The 18,694-nt window shown below is 47.5% G+C and overlaps 1 protein-coding gene across 2 annotated transcripts in view; it reads left to right on the forward strand.

Moving 5' to 3' along the window:
• PACS1 (phosphofurin acidic cluster sorting protein 1) overlaps positions 1–18,694 on the forward strand; it is a 478,069-nt gene that overhangs the window by 324,906 nt on the left and 134,469 nt on the right. For both annotated transcript variants that reach the window (XR_003858449.1, XM_029614641.1), the window contains exons 16-17: positions 7,895–8,049; positions 8,637–8,747. Coding sequence is in view for 1 of the 2 variants with exons in the window: in XM_029614641.1 (XP_029470501.1) it covers positions 7,895–8,049; positions 8,637–8,747 (266 nt within the window). In the remaining variant the exon portion in view is untranslated. The remainder of the gene's footprint in view (positions 1–7,894; positions 8,050–8,636; positions 8,748–18,694) is intronic.

Consider the following 18,694-nt stretch of genomic DNA (forward strand, 5'->3'; position numbering starts at 1 on the left):
ACGATGCGTTTCCGCCTCGTTTGCGAAAGGTGGGGGGCTGCCCCACATGGATCTGATGGCCACATGGAACAACGCAAAGGCTCCGCATTTCTACAGTCGACGTCGAGAACGGGGAGCAGAAGGCGTCGACGCGCTGGTACTTCCTTGGCCGACGGATGTGCTCCTGTACGTGTTTTCCCCCGTGGCTGACGATAGGCACGATTCTGCGGCGCATAGAATTGCACCCGTTCAATGTGATCATGGTGGCGCCGGAGTGGCCACGTCGTCCGTGGTTTGCAGGTCTCATCCCGTTGTCGGTGACGTCTCCCATTCGTCTCCAGGGGTCCGCGGGGCTCCTACATCAGGGCCCCGTCTGTCTGGAGGAAGCGGATCATTTCTGTCTCGCGGCATGGTTTTGCGAGGAATCGCCTGAGGAGAAAACAGCTTACTCAGATGCAGTGATAGCCACGTTGCTAAGGTCTAGGACGCGGTCTACGTCTCTGGCTTATGTCCGGGTCTGGCCGGTTTTTGAGGATTGGTGCGTGCAGCGGGGGGTGGCTCCCTCGCAGATATTCTAACGTTGCTTCAAGTCGGTCTGGCCAAGGGCTTGGCGTGCAGTTCGCTGCGGGTCCAGGTGGCAGCGCTTGGCTGTTTGCGGGGTAAGGTCCGAGGAACCTCTCTGGCTCTTCCTCCGGATATCTCCCGTCTTCTTCGGGGGGGCTTAACGTCTCAGTCTTCCATTGCGTTCCCCTTGTCCGGCTTGGAACCTCAACTGCGGTTTGGCTCGGCTCCGTTTTGAGCCATTGAAGCGGACAACTATGGACCTTCTTTGAAGGCGGTGTTTTTTGCTCGGCGTATCTCGGAGTTGCAGGCGCTGTCCTATGGGGAACCGTTCTTGCGGATTTCCGACTCCGGAGTATTCTTGCGCACGATCCCATCTTTCCTTCCCAAACTGGTGTCGTCTTTTCACGTGAATCAGTCAGTGGAGTTACCGGCGTTTCGGGTCGGGGAGTCCACTGATCCCCAGTTCAGGGAACTGCGGAAACTGGACGTGCGGAGGTCTTTTCTTCATTATTTGGAGGTTACTAATCCGTTCCGGGTAGCCGACCATCTGTTCGTTTTTGTTCTCGGGGCCAAAGAAAGGGGCGGTTGCGTCCCGCCCGACGGTCGCGCGTTGGCTTAAGGGGGCCATTGGCTCCGCGTACTTGATAACGGGTAAGCCGCCTCCGGTGGGTCTTCGGGCTCATGCGACTCGTTCCCGGGCCGCGTCCTGGGCGGAAGCTCAGGTATCGCCTCAAGAGATTGGCAGGGCGGCTACCTGGAAGTCGATGCATACCTTTATCAGGCATTACCGGTTGGATGTCCGGGCTCCCGATTCCAGGGGATTTGGAGAGGGGCTACTCCGAGCGGGCCTCTCTGCTTCCCACCCTAGGTAAGTTTTGCTCTGGTACATCCCAGGTGTCCTGGACTGATCCTGGTACGTACAGGGAAAGGAAAATTAGTTTCTTACCTGATAATTTTCGTTCCTGTAGTACCAAGGATCAGTCCAGGATCCCGCCTGCAGGGCTTCGCTACAGTAACGGAGAGCCCGCTCATCATTGTTCTTAGTCCTACTGATCGCTTGTTTGGCTCCCGGTTGGGGAGTCCGGTTAGGAGTTTGGTGCTAAGTTTTGGGTTGGAAGTGAATTTTCTAGCCAGTTTTGTTGCATTGCTACTTTGACATTACGTATGACTGAGGGGCTGTGTCTGGCACAGGGGCATATATGGCTCCGCCCACAAGTTTTGCTCTGTCTCCACCTGCTGGTGTGGAGTCACAACCCAGGTGTCCTGGACTGATCCTTGGTACTACAGGAACGAAAATTATCAGGTAAGAAACTAATTTTCCTTTCTGTAAGTGCTGTGAAAGGAATTGCAACACTAATACTGCCTTATACATAATGCATCCTTTGTTCTGGTCGGTTCTATCTACTCAACAAGGTAGTTTGGCAAGCATAAGTGAAATCTATCAGCATTACTAAAAGACAATAAGAACAGTGTGCAGTTTCTCTATCCTATTCATAAGCTTTAGTGCAGGCAGCAGACCCTTTGTGAAGCATTCTGGTACATGAAGTCCTGGTGTTAGAAGTTGCTGCGGTGTGTATTTCACTGTAAAGGTGTCATTGTCATTGCGGATGATGTCAAACTCTATGTCTCCTCCTTCATCCTGACTAGAAGTATCTGGAGTAATCTGGGAAACCCCTGACCGATGGATACATTTAGGCTGAGTAGGCTCCGCACCTCCCTTAGGGGTAGACCGTTTCTTAGCAGAGGACTTAGAACTCTGAGAAACATCCTTTTTGCCAGATTGCAGCTTCCCTAACTTCCTCTCCTTGTAAGCTTTATGGAGCAACAACACAAATTGTGAGAAAAAGAGGAAGAGGAGTCAAAGGCCCCCCTCGGGGCTATCCTCCATGGCAGGGGAAATAGGTTCCCTGTCCGTTGGAACACCTTGCTGCACTAGTCACAACCCTGAAAGATTGAAAAAGAGCCCCCATTTCCTCACTGAAAGGGAACTGATCAGCTTTAGAGTGAATTGCAGCAGAGGTCCTCACAGGGACTTGGGCAGACTTTGCTTTTGCTAGTTTTGCAGAATTAACATGTTTTCCGGCTCCCGATAACCCCTCCCCGCCCGGGATACAATCAGAGCAAAGATCCTCCCTAGAGAGTCGTGTGGGCCGACCTGCACGTGTGGCAAACTGACAAACGCGGCATCGAGTTATGACAGAAAAATAAAATTAAAGAAAATACAACAAAATTTGACAAAAATCGTGAAGAAATTGTTATGACCGCCGGCCGCGGTGGACCGCAGCAGGGCCAACTACGGACGCTGAGGCGGCGTCGGCAGACCACCTCCGCGGCAGTGCTGCTGCCTCCCAAGATGGCCGCGGCGTCCTCTCGGCGCGGCTAAGCCCCGCCCCCTGAAGCTTACTAGGGCCGCGTGGGCAGCAAGAACCTGGCCTTAAAGGAACCCCTACAGGAAGTTAGGGGGGTTCCTTCCTGGAGGCTCCATCTTCTGTAAACTATTTAAGGCAAGGTCTGAGCCTTCAGACCATGTCTTGGCTTCGTGGCTCTGGTGGTGATTCCTGCTCGTGGTTCCTGATTTGTTCCTCCGTGTTGTGATCCCTGGATTGGTTGCCGTTCCTGCTTGGCTCTCGACCCCTGGACTGGCTGCGGAGTATTCTGGCTCTTGATCCCTGGACTGGCTGTGGTACTTTCTGGCTCTCGACCCCTGGACTGGCTGCGGAGGGTTCTGGCTCTTGTTCCCTGGACCGGCTTTGGTATCTTCTGCTCTCACGACCTGCTGGAGGTGCCAGCGCTTGTTCTCACGACCTGCTGGAGGCGCCAGCTATCTGGATTAAACGACCTGCAGGAGGTGCCTGCATCCAGATCGTCTTCAATCATCTCCAGCGACCCTCTGATTGGCCTTGCCTTCCGACGATAGGACTACGTTCATCGTCGGACCAAGGGTCCACCTTCCAAGTCAGAACAGAAATAGCCAAAAACAAAAAGCAAATGCCGTGCTGAGACAGAGAGAGAGAGAGAGAGTCAACGTGGGAGAAAATGAAAGTAAAACTTTGTTTTTTTTTTTTTTTTTTTTAAATTATAAAACTTGTGCTGATCCCCTCGGGTGGAGTGAGCCGGGCTCCCTGGTATCGCACCCAGCTGCTGAGAAGATAAGTAGGGCCCTCCACCCTATGAAGCAGCTGCCTCAGACCAGCATGGGATGGTTCTCTCAGAACCTAATGACCACTGTGCTGCCACAAGCTGCTTTCTTATGCTCTTTTTTTTAAATCTTAAACAAGCCAGAAAACAAAAGACAAAAAAACCCCTAAACTAATTAAACACAAGAATAACCAACAGGCTGATTCAGAAAAAGTCGCGGGAGAGCAGGTGAGCACCCGCTCAGGCTACTGTCCTGTGCACGCGATTCAGTATTTAAATGAGGGGCCCGCGGTAAAAAGAGGTGCTAGGGGCACTAGCGCATCCCTAGCGCCTCTTTTTTGACAGGAGTGGCGGCTGTCAGCGAGTTTTTGCCGGTGTCAGTTCTCAAACCCGCTGACAGCCACGGGTTTGGAAACCGGACACCGGCAAAATTGAGCATCCGGTTTTCAACCCGCGAGCCAATTTTAAATTTTTTTTTTTTTTTTAATTATATTTTACTTTGGGACCTCCGACTTAATGTCGCCATGATATTAAGTTGGATATTCTGCTGGCACTTTCCCATTGCCAGCAGAAATTAATGCCTACCTTTGGGTAGGTGCTAATTTCTGAAAGTAAAATGTGTGGCTTGGTTGCACATTTTGTAACCGTCTCTAAAGTCAGAAAGGAGGCCCAGACAACTGATTCGTAAAGATAGACTTTTATTGCCAGCAAGATGCAGCTAAGGCAAAGGCTTAGTACAACTGCATGCCACGCCCCTTTAGGAGCTGGCTCTTATACATTCTACATTTCTTATCTTTTACACATGCGTTCTACAAACTGCTGAACAAGCATTTTCTAGCGTGGTTTTCTAGTAGGTGTAGCTTATAATCAGACTATTGTTTCGTCATTTAATTGACGTGTTAGACATTTTATAGCGGTGATCGTATTAATACAATACAAATTATTAGAATTACAAAATGGTGGTGCGTTCCACTTAATGTCAGTATGTAAACACGTAATTGCATAGTGCATGTCATTGCATTTCAAATGTTAATACATTCAATATGGCTGTGCGTTTCACTGCTGGCGTGGTTAATCAGAGATCTTCAGTTATCTCGTTCATCGGTCGTCCATAAAATTGAACTCCTTCAATTTTACTTAGTGAATCGTGCGGGAATAACTAATAGGCCCATCAACATGCATTTACATGTTGCGGGCGCTATTAGTTTTGGGGGGAGGGGGTTGGACACGCGTTTTGGACGCGCTATTACCCCTTACTGAATAAGGGATAAAGCTAGCGCTTGGAAAACGTGCGTCAAAACGCGGGTTAGCAGTGCGCTGGAGCACACTGTACTGTATCGGCCTGCAAGTAAGCACACAGCCCAGACTGTAGGTTTGACACCTCCCCCATCTGCTGGAGACAGAAGAATTCTGCTGGACTGTAGGTGGCACCATTCTATTTATAGGCAGAGCGTTGTTATGGTAACTGCTCTGTCTCCATCTGCTAGAGGGGGCAGGCAAAACCACGAGTCTGGACTGATCCAGGTACGTACAGGGAACCTTTGTTTAGTACTTCAAATTACGTACAAGTTATTTAAGAATTTGAATCTTAATTTTTTCTTACATGGCTTTCACATAAGAAAATTGGCTTTTTGCTGGAGCTGCAGAATGGTTACTCCCAGTAATAATGTAATTTAAAAAGGTATGTCGTCTGTCTCCGATTGCTCATAGGGGAGCTAGCCCACATATCTGGACTAGTGTAGCAGGATTCATAGAAAGGAACTGATCAGATAAGACTAAATTTCTTATGTTCCATGTATTTTGTTTTATATGTCATGCTTATTATATTATTAAAATAATGGCTCACTTCCTCAAATTAACTAAACAAAAATTATCAAAAATTCTTGAGGATAACTGCAAACTAGTAGATTTATGTATTTGCAAATCTCTACTTAAACTATTCAAAAAACCAACGGAGAATGGTATCAGATTAATTAGTGCTTCCAGTCTCATGGGCTCTTGCCCTTACAGGGCTACAACCCCTCTCTTGTATGAGCACTATCTGATTACGTCACTTACCATTTCCGTATGGTGTTTTATAATTTTTTTAAATTTTTGTTCATGCTTTTAATATTTTAATGTGATAAACCTCCCATCAAACTTCCCATTTAAAAATTGTATTATTTTAAAACTCTCACCTCACCTTACCCTTTAAATCATGTGTTAAACTTTTTTATGTAATATTCTATAAACTTATCTCTTTTATGCCAGATCACAATCGCCTTCCTTGCTATCAGCTGCTGATTCACTCGCCCGACATTGGCAATGTTTCGGAGCACTTTCTGCGCCTGCTTCAGGGGCATTCAACTACATTCCTACAAAGAGAAAAACATTTAAACAGTACTTTTCTTCATTATGTTTAATTTATGTATAACTATCACAATGGGACTCACTATTCAGCTCGACGTGACTTCTCCCGGCTTCTTACTGCTTTCAAATATGGCGCTCAGACGCTATCCTTCTCTTACTACCGGAAGTCCGTTTTTATAGCCCTAACTCTAACTGTTGTAAGAAAAGCTTGCAAACATGCAAGATGGAATCATAGAGAACAATTACTTGAGCCTAAGTAAAAAGTAACTGCAGAGTGTTTGATGACATGTTTTACCATATTCTTTGGGAGTGAATGAGGTGGTACGCAGTATCAGGCGCCATTGGAATGTCCTACAAGTCCATGAAGTTTTTGAAGCACAGCCTTTAATTGCCTTTAAAAGAGGCATTAATATTAAAGATCAAGTAGTCAGGTCACACTTTAAGGCATCTGTTGAAAGAATAATGGAGGAAGAAGGACATTCTTCATGTGGGTCCTGTACAATGTGCCCACTAGCTCACTCAAATATTAACATACCATTAGATAAATTAAGAAGATTTAAACCTACAGTAAAGTCATCTTGCAATTCAAGTAATATTGTTTATGCGATTTGGTGCCCTTGTGGATTACTATATATAGGAAAAACGACGAGACTATTAAAGACCCGTTTGATAGAACATAAAAGTGCATTGAAACGCAACAAATTAGAGTCTCCATTAGTACAACATTGTGTAGAAAAATCTCATAATTTCTATAGCCTGCGGTGTACAGTTTTAGAAAGAGTGGAGCGAGACAAGCGAGGAGGTGATTTAAATCTTTGCCTACTTCAGCGAGAACAGAGATGGATTTTTAAGTTGAATACGGTAGCCCCAGCAGGACTTAATAAAGAAGACTGGTCGGTATACCTGTAGGAAGGAGCCGATAGGATAGATCATCATCCGTGACGGGGCTATAAAAACGGACTTCCGGTAGTAAGAGAAGGATAGCGTCTGAGCGCCATATTTGAAAGCAGTAAGAAGCCGGGAGAAGTCACGTCGAGCTGAATAGTGAGTCCCATTGTGAAAGTTATACATAAATTAAACATAATGAAGAAAAGTACTGTTTAAATGTTTTTCTCTTTGTAGGAATGTAGTTGAAGGCCCCTGAAGCAGGTGCAGAAAGTGCGCCGAAACATTGCCAATGTCGGGCGAGTGAATCAGCAGCTGATAGCAAGGAAGGCGATTGTGATCTGGCATAAAAGAGATAAGTTTATAGAATATTACATAAAAAAGTCTAACACATGATTTAAAGGGTGAGGTGAGAGTTTTAAAATAATACAATTTTTAAATGGGAAGTTTGATGGGAGGTTTATCACATTAAAATATTAAAAGCATGAACAAAAATTAAAAAAAATTATAAAACACCATACGGAAATGGTAAGTGACGTAATCAGATAGTGCTCATAAAAGAGAGGGGTTGTAGCCCTGTAAGGGCAAGAGCCCATGAGACTGGAAGCACTAATTAATCTGATACCATTCTCCGTTGGTTTTTTGAATAGTTTAAGTAGAGATTTGCAAATACATAAATCTGCTAGTTTGCAGTTATCCTCAAGAATTTTTGATAATTTATGCTTATTATATTAACACATTGTATACTTTATTATGATTTAAGTATGCAAATGAGTCAGCAATACTGTACCTTACTCCAAATACTGGTAGGGGAATGAGTAACAAATCCTTGAAATAAATAAACTATAGAGGTAAACTATCAGTCTGCCATGGAACAGTATAGAGCATATATCTATATTATGAATGAAACCAGCCTGATAGGTTACTTTTTCACCAGTTATAGGTGGGGTTGGATTAATGTAACTGTGTTTTGTTCCAGCTGCAACTGCAACTCATCAATGCCGCGGCCAGTGAAGGTTGTGTCTCTGGGCGGGCAGAGCTATCTCAGTGCTATCCTGCGCTTTTTTGTTAAGCAGCTGGCCAGCAGGACCTCAGACTGGCTTGGTTACATGCGCTTCCTCGTCATCCCTCTGGGTAAATGCTTGGCGAGTGCAAAAAGAAGTAAAAGTAAAGGAAATCTTCTGTCCAGCTAGGAAAGGTCAAACAGCTGGACAAGGAAAGGATTCTGGAAACTGACTTGGCACTGAGAGGGTGTTCTATAGAGCATCTTACCGCACACATTCCCACTACAGTGGCCATCCAGTGTAGATTCTGGGCCAGGGCAAGTAGAACCCTTTAGCTCTGAAGGCATCCCTTGCAGCACCTGTTAACAGATAGCTTGATAACATACCTGCAATACTTGTCCAGTTTTGTACGTTAGAGCATCCTTTCACCTGTATACTAAAGAAAGATGCTGCATGTTCACATATATATACCATAAGAGAGCTTGCTTACAGCAGCTAATTACTTCTGTGAACCCCTGAGTGCCACCTCCTTGATGATCTAAAAAATATTCATCTTCGCAATTAAGAACATAAGTCCTATCCAAAATCCCTATAGCTCATGCAAATCCGAAAACTTTCAAAAGAGGCAAAGAAAACAGTAAATGATCTTTTGTGATTAATGGAATGCTCATCCCATGTAGCAGCAGTACCTGACATCCTTGTCCTCTTCCTTTGCAGGTTCCCACCCTGTTGCCAAGTACATTGGTTCTGTGGACAGTCGATACAGTAGCATGTTCATGGATTCATCGTGGAGGGACCTCTTCAGCAAATCTGAACCTCCCGCTGCAGGTAAGGGCCCATCTCTGCCCATGCACTCTTCAACACTGTCCTCATTGAAGTGACTGAGAAAGGTATGGCAGGAGTGGACAACAGGGAAAGGTACAAGGATTTGAACCAATCAGCCTTGCTACACTGTGTGTACAGCACTGTACGGTTACAAGCTTCCTGTCTTCAAGTGAATACAGCTTAAGCAAGAAAATGGGCATATTAAGGGACATGCTATAGCTCTTACAGTGAAAGGTAGCAGAATTAGAATTGGAACCCTAAACAGCAGTGATCAATGGCATTAGGCTTTTAAGAAGGCTGGGATAATCTACATGTTGTGACCATGGTTAAAACCCAAACTTTAGTGACCATGGGGAGGCTAGAGCTTTTGGATAATAGTCACGTTTTTTCTTTAGCTGTAATGATTATTACAAAATGTGGTAATAAAACATGGGAAGGGACCTGGGTGAAACCCCAATATTTAAAAAGGGCTCCAGGGGCAATCCGGGAAACTATAGACCAGTGAGCCTGACTTCAGTGCCAGGAAAAATAGTGAAACCTATTCTTTTTTTTTTTTTTGCGCAAAATCATTTTTATTGTAAAGACAAGCATTTCCACTAGCACTACAACATATTCAAAAACAATAGCAACAAGTGAACAAACAGTACAGTAGTGATGCTGGCCTCCTGTTTAGTAACAATACCCAGCCCAATAAGCAACCAGATCCTCCACCACTCCCAACACATTCAAACTGCACAAACCAAACACACTACATACACCCCATTCAGACAACCACCTCACCTTCCAACCACATTTGCGCACCCCCCTAACCCCCGCCCAAGAGCCCTAAAAACATTTAGGGAAAGAGAAACCCTGATCAAGAGAATTTAGTAGCAAGGCTACTCAGGAGTTACTCGCCCCAGGAGAGTTGGTGTACCAAGTTTCAATATATCCTGCTATAAGCAATTGAGTCTGGAAATCCAAGGTGAGAGAAGAGTAATAACAAGCCCAGCAATCTGCATATCGCTTATCCCTAGGCTGAGGAGACTTGGGAAAATCCATGCATTCCAACAACATCATGCGATGGTGCCAGGCTACAAGTGAGGGTGTACTCGCAGGCTCAATCCACTCAGCAAGTATTGTTCAGCAAGCTAGTAGAAAAGAAGTCCTGCCAAAGCGATCCTGTGCCCCCGTACATTTCACAAGGAGCGCCTGCAGTCGTGCCAATAGGAGCACAACAGACAATCGTAAAGATATGTGAATACATTTATTGACGCAGGCCAGTATATTTTTCCAGAAAGTCTCCAGGGAAGAGCAGAGAATCAGCCGATGCAACATGGTACCCTCTGTTGTGGAGCATTTAATACATAGTGGAGAGGAGAGACGACCCATTCGAAAACGGCGCACATCGTCACAAATAGTATGTTCCCTGTACGTACCAGGATCATTCCAGACTGTGGGTTATGTTCCCTGTCCAGCAGATGGAGTTAGAACCAAAAATTCCCAGGGGAGGACCTATATAGCCACGCCTCCCTCGCCTCAATCCTCAGTATAGTTCTAACTCCAGCAGATTGAGCAGGGGACACGGTGGTCCCCAGCACTTTTCTAGTTTTATTTTCTCTTTGAGGAATCAATTAAATAATATTAGATAAAGGTTTTCTTCTAAGGGATAGGTTCTGTAGTGTTCTGACAGGACCACTCCGTTCAAAGAGAGACACTGTTTTCCAGTCAGGAACTTGCTGACAGGCTGTGTTTTTTGCCTGTCACTTTATTTCTCTCTTCCTATCTCTTTGGTTTTTTTTTCCTCTTCCTTGCCTGGCTAGAGTGTGGTAAGTGTTATTTTTATTTCATTTACAGTCGTTGGTAGGAACAGGAATTTATGAGGGGTGAAAGTCTGTAGTGCCGACCGCTCCCCCTAGCCTCGCAGTTTTACTTTTCCCCTCCTCCCTTTCAGGGAGTGATTGGAGTTCCCGCCCTGCAGCTCTGCGACGACCCATTCCCCGGAGCTGCTCACCTTCGGGACGGCGTTTTTCCCCAACGGTCTCTTGGGGACAGTGAGGGGTCCGGAGGCCGAAGAGTTTTTATTAATTCGCCGCTTCAGTTGTTGCCGCACGCCGCAGCCGCCCCTCCCCCTCCCTCCCGCCGCGATGCAAAAATCGCCGAATGGCTCCGGAGCTCGGCACGGGCTTCAGCAGACCTCAGAGGGATTTTCTTCAGCTTTTCCTGAGGGGGAGTATGGCTTACCTGGTAGGCAGCTTGGAGGAGAATCGGACCGCGCTGGCAGGAAGCGGCATACCCCGTTTCCCCTCAGCGTGGGAACGGCGGCCATTTTCTCAGCTGACTCGGCGACAGCTCTCTCTGAGGAGGACGTCGACGCTCCTCTCCAGGTTTCCTCTAACAGTATGGAGTTTCGGAGCGCAACAGACCAGGGCAGGCAAGGGGACGACGTCTCGGGGGGCCCCTCATCAGCACTTCCCGCTTTTTCGCCAGAATTCATTGTTTTAATGCACAAGGCATTTTTACAGAGCAGGGATCCGAATCTTGGAATTTGGGGTCCCCCTCCCCCCAAACTGGCCTGCTTGACACAGCTTTCGACGGGCTTCTTTGCCCACAGGGGGTGCGGGGTCCACTCAGGCCCCCCCCCCCCGTGATTCCTATACCGCTGCAACAACCATCGGGGGATCCATGGCAAGATCCAGATGCGGATGATCCCTCCCTGGAGGCCCAGGTAGAAGGTGACGACCCGAGAGTCCTCCGTATTTTTCAAGCAGCGGAATTGGATGATCTCATCCCCCACATCCTCCAGGAAATGAACATTGACCCTCCTCCGGATCCTGTGGCTCAGGATCCGAAGATTAAGAAAGGGGATCCTCTCCTAGCGGGCTTACGACCTCTAGTGAAAGCTTTTCCCACGCATCACAACATCTTGCAATCGATTTCAAGGGAGTGGGATACTCCTGAGGCCAATCTTCGAGTCGGTCGAGCCATGGAAAAGTTATACCCTCTCCCCACTGATTTCTTGGAGATTCTTAAGGTTCCTGCTGTTGATTCAGCGGTATCCGCGGTCACGAAACATACTACCATCCCGGTCACGGGTGGGACGGCGTTGCAGGATGTCCAGGATCGCAAGCTCGAGGTTTACCTCAAGCGTATCTTCGAAGTCTCAGCGTTGGGGATGAGGGCTGCTATCTGCAGTTCCCTAGCACAGCGAGCAACTCTGCGTTGGGTACAACAGCTTCTCACTTCCCAATCTTTGCCACAGGCAGGGACTATTCAGGCTGATAGACTTGAAGCGGTGGTTGCCTATGGAGCTGATGCTTTTTATGATCTGTTAAGGGTCCTCGCTCGTTCCATGGTGGCGGCGGTGTCCGCTCGTCGTCTTTTGTGGCTACGCAACTGGGCGGCAGATGCTTCGTCTAAGACGCGCCTGAGTTCCCTTCCTTTCAAGGGTAGGTGCCTATTTGGGGAAGATTTGGATCAGATCATCAAATCTCTTAATAAGAATGCGGTGCACAAGCTACCAGAAGATCGTCCACGTTCTTCTAGATCTTTTTATTCCTCCAGAAATAGGTACCGGAATCAACGGAGGTCGCGTCCTACTAGACAGCAGACACCTCGGGCTCCTTCTACACGATCACACACCTGGAACCGGTCCTTTCGAGGGCACCGCCACGGTAAGGATACTCAAGGGGCAGGTCCTTCCTCGAAGGCTTCACAATGATGCCAGAAGGACCCAAGAGGGGATCCCCCACCTGGGGGGTCGCCTTACTCTCTTTTACAAGGAGTGGGCCCAAATTACGTCGGATCAATGGGTGCTGGACATCTTAAGACAAGGCTATGTATTAGATTTTGTACACGAACCCCGAGATCGTTTTCTGTTTTCTCCTTGCGGTTCCCGTCTCAAACAATTAGCAGTCCGACAGACTCTCGATCGTCTGCTACAGCTGGGGGCGATAGACCGGTAGCGGCCTCCGAACTGGGAAAAGGTCATTATTCAATCTACTTCGTGGTTCCCAAGAAAGAGGGCACTTTTCGACCTATCCTGGATCTCAAGACGGTCAACAAGTGTCTCAGAGTTCCTCATTTTCGTATGGAAACGCTCCGTTCAGTGTTAGCAGCCGTGCATCCGGGAGAATTCTTGGCCTCTTTGGACCTTACAGAGGCATACCTTCACATCCCGATCCATCACCATCATCAGCGCTTCTTACGCTTCAAGATTTTGGGACAGCATTTTCAGTTTCGTGCTCTCCCTTTTGGTCTGGCGACGGCTCCGCGTGTCTTCACCAAGATCATGGTAGTGGTGGCGGCGGCGCTCCGCAAGGAGGGTATCCTTGTACATCCCTATCTAGACAACTGGCTCATTCGGGCGAAGTCGAGGACGCAGGGTTACCGTGCTGTAGACAGGGTAGTACAGCTTCTTCAGTCTCTGGGATGGATCGTCAATTTCTCAAAGAGCAAACTGATACCGTCCCAATCGCTGGATTTTCTGGGAGCACACTTCGACACCAGCCGAGCCAAGGTATTTCTGCACCCGGACAGAGCTCGGGCTCTGCGTGCTCAGGTAACACGGTTCATGGCACTAGTTGCTCCCACGGCGTGGGATTATCTCCAGGTACTGGGAACCATGGCCTCAACAATCGATTTGGTTCCGTGGGCCTTCGCTCATCTCAGGCCTCTCCAGAGGTCTCTGCTTTCGCGATGGAACCCAGTGTCGAGAGATTTTCAAGCAGTACTGCCCATCCCGGATGTTGTCTTGCTCAGCTTACAGTGGTGGCTGGACCCTCAACAATTAGCTCAGGGAGTGTCTCTACAGAACCCGGATTGGGTGGTCGTCACCACGGATGCCAGTCTCACCGGCTGGGGGGCGGTCTGTCAGGGCAGGTCTCTCCAAGGCCGATGGACGATGGAACAGTCCACTTGGCCCATCAATCGGCTGGAGACCAGAGCAGTCCGTCTAGCGCTGCAGGGGTTCTACCCACTGGTACGCAGTCGAGCGGTTCGGATTCTTTCGGACAATGCAACCACAGTGGCGTACATCAATCGCCAGGGGGGCACCAGAAGCCATCTAGTCTCGTTGGAGACCGACGAGTTGATGACATGGGCGGAGCTACACTTACAGCGGCTAGCGGCTTCGCACATAGCGGGCGTGGACAACGTTCAGGCAGATTTTCTCAGTCGACAACACCTGGATCCCGGAGAGTGGGAACTCTCGGAGGACGCAATGCGAATTATAGTACAGCGTTGGGGGAGACCCCATGTGGATCTAATGGCAACCGCGACAAATGCAAAGGCCGCCCGGGTTCTTCAGCCGCAGGCGAGAGCGCGGCGCGGAAGGAGTCGATGTGCTGGTTCTTCCCTGGCCTCGACAGTGTCTCCTGTATGTCTTTCCTCCGTGGCCTCTAGTGGGCAAGGTTATCCGACGGATAGAGACGCATCAAGGTCCGGTGATCCTAGTTGCACCAGAGTGGCCTCGTCGACCATGGTTTGCAGATCTTCTCAATCTGGCAGTAGACGGCCCTCTTCGGCTCAGTCATCTGCCACGTCTTCTTCGCCAAGGACCAATATTTTTCAAGGAGGCAGATCGCTTCTGTCTTGCGGCTTGGCTTTTGAGAGGCGTCAATTGAGACGGCGCGGATATCCAGAATCTGTCATCTCCACGCTCCTGAAAGCTAGGAAGACATCCACGTCGGTTACTTATGTCAGAGTATGGAAGGTTTTTGAGGAATGGTGCGAGTCAAAATCGATTCTGCCAACGCAGGCCTCGGTGACACATGTGCTTTCCTTCCTACAGGCTGGTCTGGATTTGGGCCTTGACTATAATTCTCTTCGTGTGCAGGTGGCGGCGTTGGGAGCCTTCCTACGTAGTAATGACAGGGAGCTCCTGGCCTCACATCCAGATATCCAACGTTTTCTAAAGGGGGTAAAACACTTGAAGCCTCCAATTAGACCACCTTGTCCTTCTTGGAATCTCAATTTGGTACTCCGGGCTCTATGTGCACCGCCTTTTGAGCCTCTGACTTCGGCCACACTCAAGGATGTCACCCTTAAGACCATCTTCCTGGTGGCGATCAGCTCAGCACGTCGGATCTCTGAACTACAAGCTCTATCATGTAGGGAGCCATACCTTCGTTTCACACCAGGGGGAGTATCCCTGCGGACAGTTCCATCTTTTCTGCCGAAGGTGGTCTCGACTTTCCATCTCAACCAATCGATAGAGCTTCCGTCATTTTTATCCTCTGATTCTTCTGACCTGCGTCGGTTGTATGTCCGATGTTCTTTGAAACATTATTTGGAGGTCACTAATGAATTTCGACTCTCTGATCATTTGTTTGTCCTTTGGTCGGGACCCAGGAAGGGTTGCATGGCATCCAAACAATCAATCGCTCGCTGGCTGAAAGCGATTATAGCCGCATACATCGGAGTGGGTAAGTCTCCACCTTTAGCTGTTAAGGCACATTCTCTCCCCGCTCAAGCGACGTCGTGGGTGGAAAGTTCTGCAGTTTCTTCTAAGGAAATCTGTAGGGTGGCCACATGGAAGTCTCTCCACACTTTCGCAAGACATTATCGTCTAGACATTCGCGCGCCGTCTCACGGTCAACTTGGAGACAGGGTCATACGGGCAGGGCTGTCCGCGACCCACCCATGATGGGGAAGCTTTGGTACATCCCACAGTCTGGAATGATCCTGGTACGTACAGGGAAAAGAAAATTATTCCTTACCTGCTAATTTTCGTTCCTGTAGTACCATGGATCATTCCAGCCCCCTCCCTGGTTTTGGGGGTTCTTTGTGGGCCATCCCTGCTTTCCTGTCTTCACAATATTTTCACTCTGTATCTCTAGTTATTGCGAGCTGTGTCTTTGAACACAGTGCTGTTTGCAAGTTCTCAGTTACAGTTTTTTGAGTACAAGTTAGTTGCTGTCACTTACAGCTGTTATTTTTTCTCTATTTTTGAGATTAATTGATTCCTCTGGTTCTGTCTCTTCTCGTCTTGGCTTTGCTAGTCCAGTTACTGAGGATTGAGGCGAGGGAGGCGTGGCTATATAGGTCCTCCCCTGGGAATTTTTGGTTCTAACTCCATCTGCTGGACAGGGAACATAACCCACAGTCTGGAATGATCCATGGTACTACAGGAACGAAAATTAGCAGGTAAGGAATAATTTTCTTATGGATAATCCGAAATTGCAGGTCGCACAACCCGCAGTCCTTCAGTCGTTTATGTAGAGAAGTGAAGCATGAAGTAAGGAAGGGAACTGTAACATCCTTTGCAGAAAACGGCGTCCAGTAGTGGGCCAGAAGATCAAGATGAGGAATCAATCGCGTATTTGAAATTAATCTACTCCAGCCCTGTATAGAATTATGTAAGTACGCACACTCAACCAGTGTTTTAGCAAAAGCAGTTTCGCGTGCATACTCCTCTGATTGTCAGCAAAAAGCCTACAATTAGTGGCGAGCTTGTAGGTAGGCAAAGAAAAACTTAAGGCGTTACTTGTAATTCTCAACCATAGTTGTATATTGTAACACTTGAGGGACGTCTTCTTCAAAGTAATGAAAGGCATACCTAAGTCCACAGCGAGCCCAAGTCTTGAAGATGCCACTGGTGATAATACCAGGCTGAAAATCAGTTACCCACCAGCGGGGTAAACAATGAGAACAAGCCCTGCAATCTATACAGCCGATGGAGCCACCGCCAGGCCCTGCGGCATGGATAAAAAAAACATTTGGGAATATTGAGAGATTGTACCGTGGCCGCAGGAGCTTGGACCACATAGAGAGGAGACCGCAGGGCCAAGTCATACGATTTAACATCTCTTCTTCACAGTAAGGATATTCATCAAGAATCCATTCCCCAATAAATCGCATCTGACAAGCAACATTGTAAGCACGGAAATCGGGCAGGTGCACCTGCCTTCGGGTGCACCAGTGTTTGATAGGCAATCCGTGCACGCTTACCCGCCCATATAAATTGGATCAACCCCCTCTGCAATTTATTAAGATCATAAACCTTAAGCCAAAGGGGAAGCATGTGTATAGCAATTTAGGAACAATCATCATTTTAACTAGAGCGTTGCCCTGAAAAATTGAGGGGAAGAGACTGCCAGGCTTGCAACTGCCGCCCCAAGGATGCCAAGGTTTCACATATGTTACATTCATAGAGCTTATCCAATTCTCTGGGGATCCATACGCCTAAATATTTTGGTTTCCCAGGTGCCCATTTGAAGGGGAAGGAGCCAGGCCATGTCTGTGGAAGCTGTGAATGTAGGGCCAATGCTTCTGACTTGGAAAAATTAATGCGAAGGCCCGCTATATCCCGAAACCCACATATTTATTTCCAAGTTATTTTCTTCCTGTTCCTTGTAAGACATTTACTTGTCACTGTTGTTATTGTTCAAATTGTAAACCGAATTGATCAGTAATTCTGTTACTGGAAAGTCGGTATAGAAAAGTTCTAAATAAATAAATAAATAAAATAAATAGTATTATGGGCACACTCTGCCGGGGTCGTCCGAAAAGAGCAGAATGTCATCCGCAAACAAAGCAAGTTTAACGGGATGTCCACTCAAACTGATTCCCCAAAATCCTTTGTCCCGTCGTAACTTCTCAGCTAGTGGCTCTATTGCCAGTACAAATAGTAGGGAGGAAAGTGGGCACCCTTGCCGAACCCCACATTGCAGAGGGAAGGAGACCGATAAACCACCGTTAATAAGAATTTTGGCACTAGGATTGTTGTACAGAACTTATAGCCATGAAACAAAGTCCCCAGTTATCCCATATTGCTGAAGCACCCAAAACATATAGTCCCCGGATAAGGAGTCAAAAGCCTTTTCGGCATCCAAACTTAGAATAAGAGCTTCCTCCTGGGGATAGTAATTTAGGGCAGTAATAAGCCGTCTCACATTTTGCACCCCTTGGCGACGAGAAACAAAGCCAGTCTGATCTGAGTGCACCAAGGTGGACAAGATAATACTGAGCCGAGCTGCCAAAACTGCTGCAAGAATTTTGATGTCCACATTTATTAGAGAAATGGGCCGGTAAGATCCCACCTCTTGTAAATCCCTCCCTTGTTTTGGCAATAAAATGATAGTGGAACAATTTTCATCCGGTGGGAGGTTCTTACTCTGAATGAGAGAGTTATAATATGAGGTTAAACTAGTCATTAATAGGAACTTTAGGATTTTGTAATACTCGTTACTTAGCTCATCAGGACCAGCTGCCTTGCCCTTTTTCAGTTTCTGTATGATAGCAAAAATTTCAGAGTCCACAATGGGGACATTTAATGTATGGAGGGTGTCTCCAGGCAGGTTTGGCCAATTTAGATGTTGAAAAAAAGCTTCCGACTGCAATCGAGGGAAAGGTTTAGATGCATATAGCGACTTGTAATACTTTACAAAGCTCGCTTCAATATTATGTGGATCAGTATGATAGGTACCGTCCCTGTACGTACCAGGATCAGTCCAGACGGTGGGTTATGTCCCCCGTTCAGCAGATGGAGTCAGAACAAAACTCTGAGGGTGCTGCCCTATAAGCCAGTGCACCCTCAGTATCCTCTCTGTATTCTTCTGACTCCAGCAGATGGGAGTTGGGGAGCCTTTAGCTCTCCTGGGGTTTTAGGAAATTTGCTTCCTTCCCTGTTTCTATTCTCTCTTATTATTGTGTGGTGAATCAAGCTGTTTTAAGACAAAAAAAAAAAAGAGGACAGCTCAGGCACTGCCCCCTGCAGAACTTGCAACCAGCTCTGGGGGTTTGCCTAACTTTCTAGCTCTCTTTCCCTCGTGTGACTGGGGGTAAGTCTTTTGTGTACTTTGTTCCTTAGCTTTCTTCTTTTAGGTCCGTGGACTGGCTGTTTCTCTGGGGGTGATTGCTGACGGGGTTAGCCCCTCCCCCCCCCTCCTGCTGCGATTCGGCCCGCGGTCCCGGGATGGGCATTCCCCGGGATGGCCGACTAGGTTGAGCAACTTGCTCCATAGTAGGGC

The sequence above is a fragment of the Rhinatrema bivittatum genome, chromosome 8 (assembly GCF_901001135.1).
Source record: "Rhinatrema bivittatum chromosome 8, aRhiBiv1.1, whole genome shotgun sequence".
Lineage (NCBI taxonomy): Eukaryota > Metazoa > Chordata > Amphibia > Gymnophiona > Rhinatrematidae > Rhinatrema > Rhinatrema bivittatum.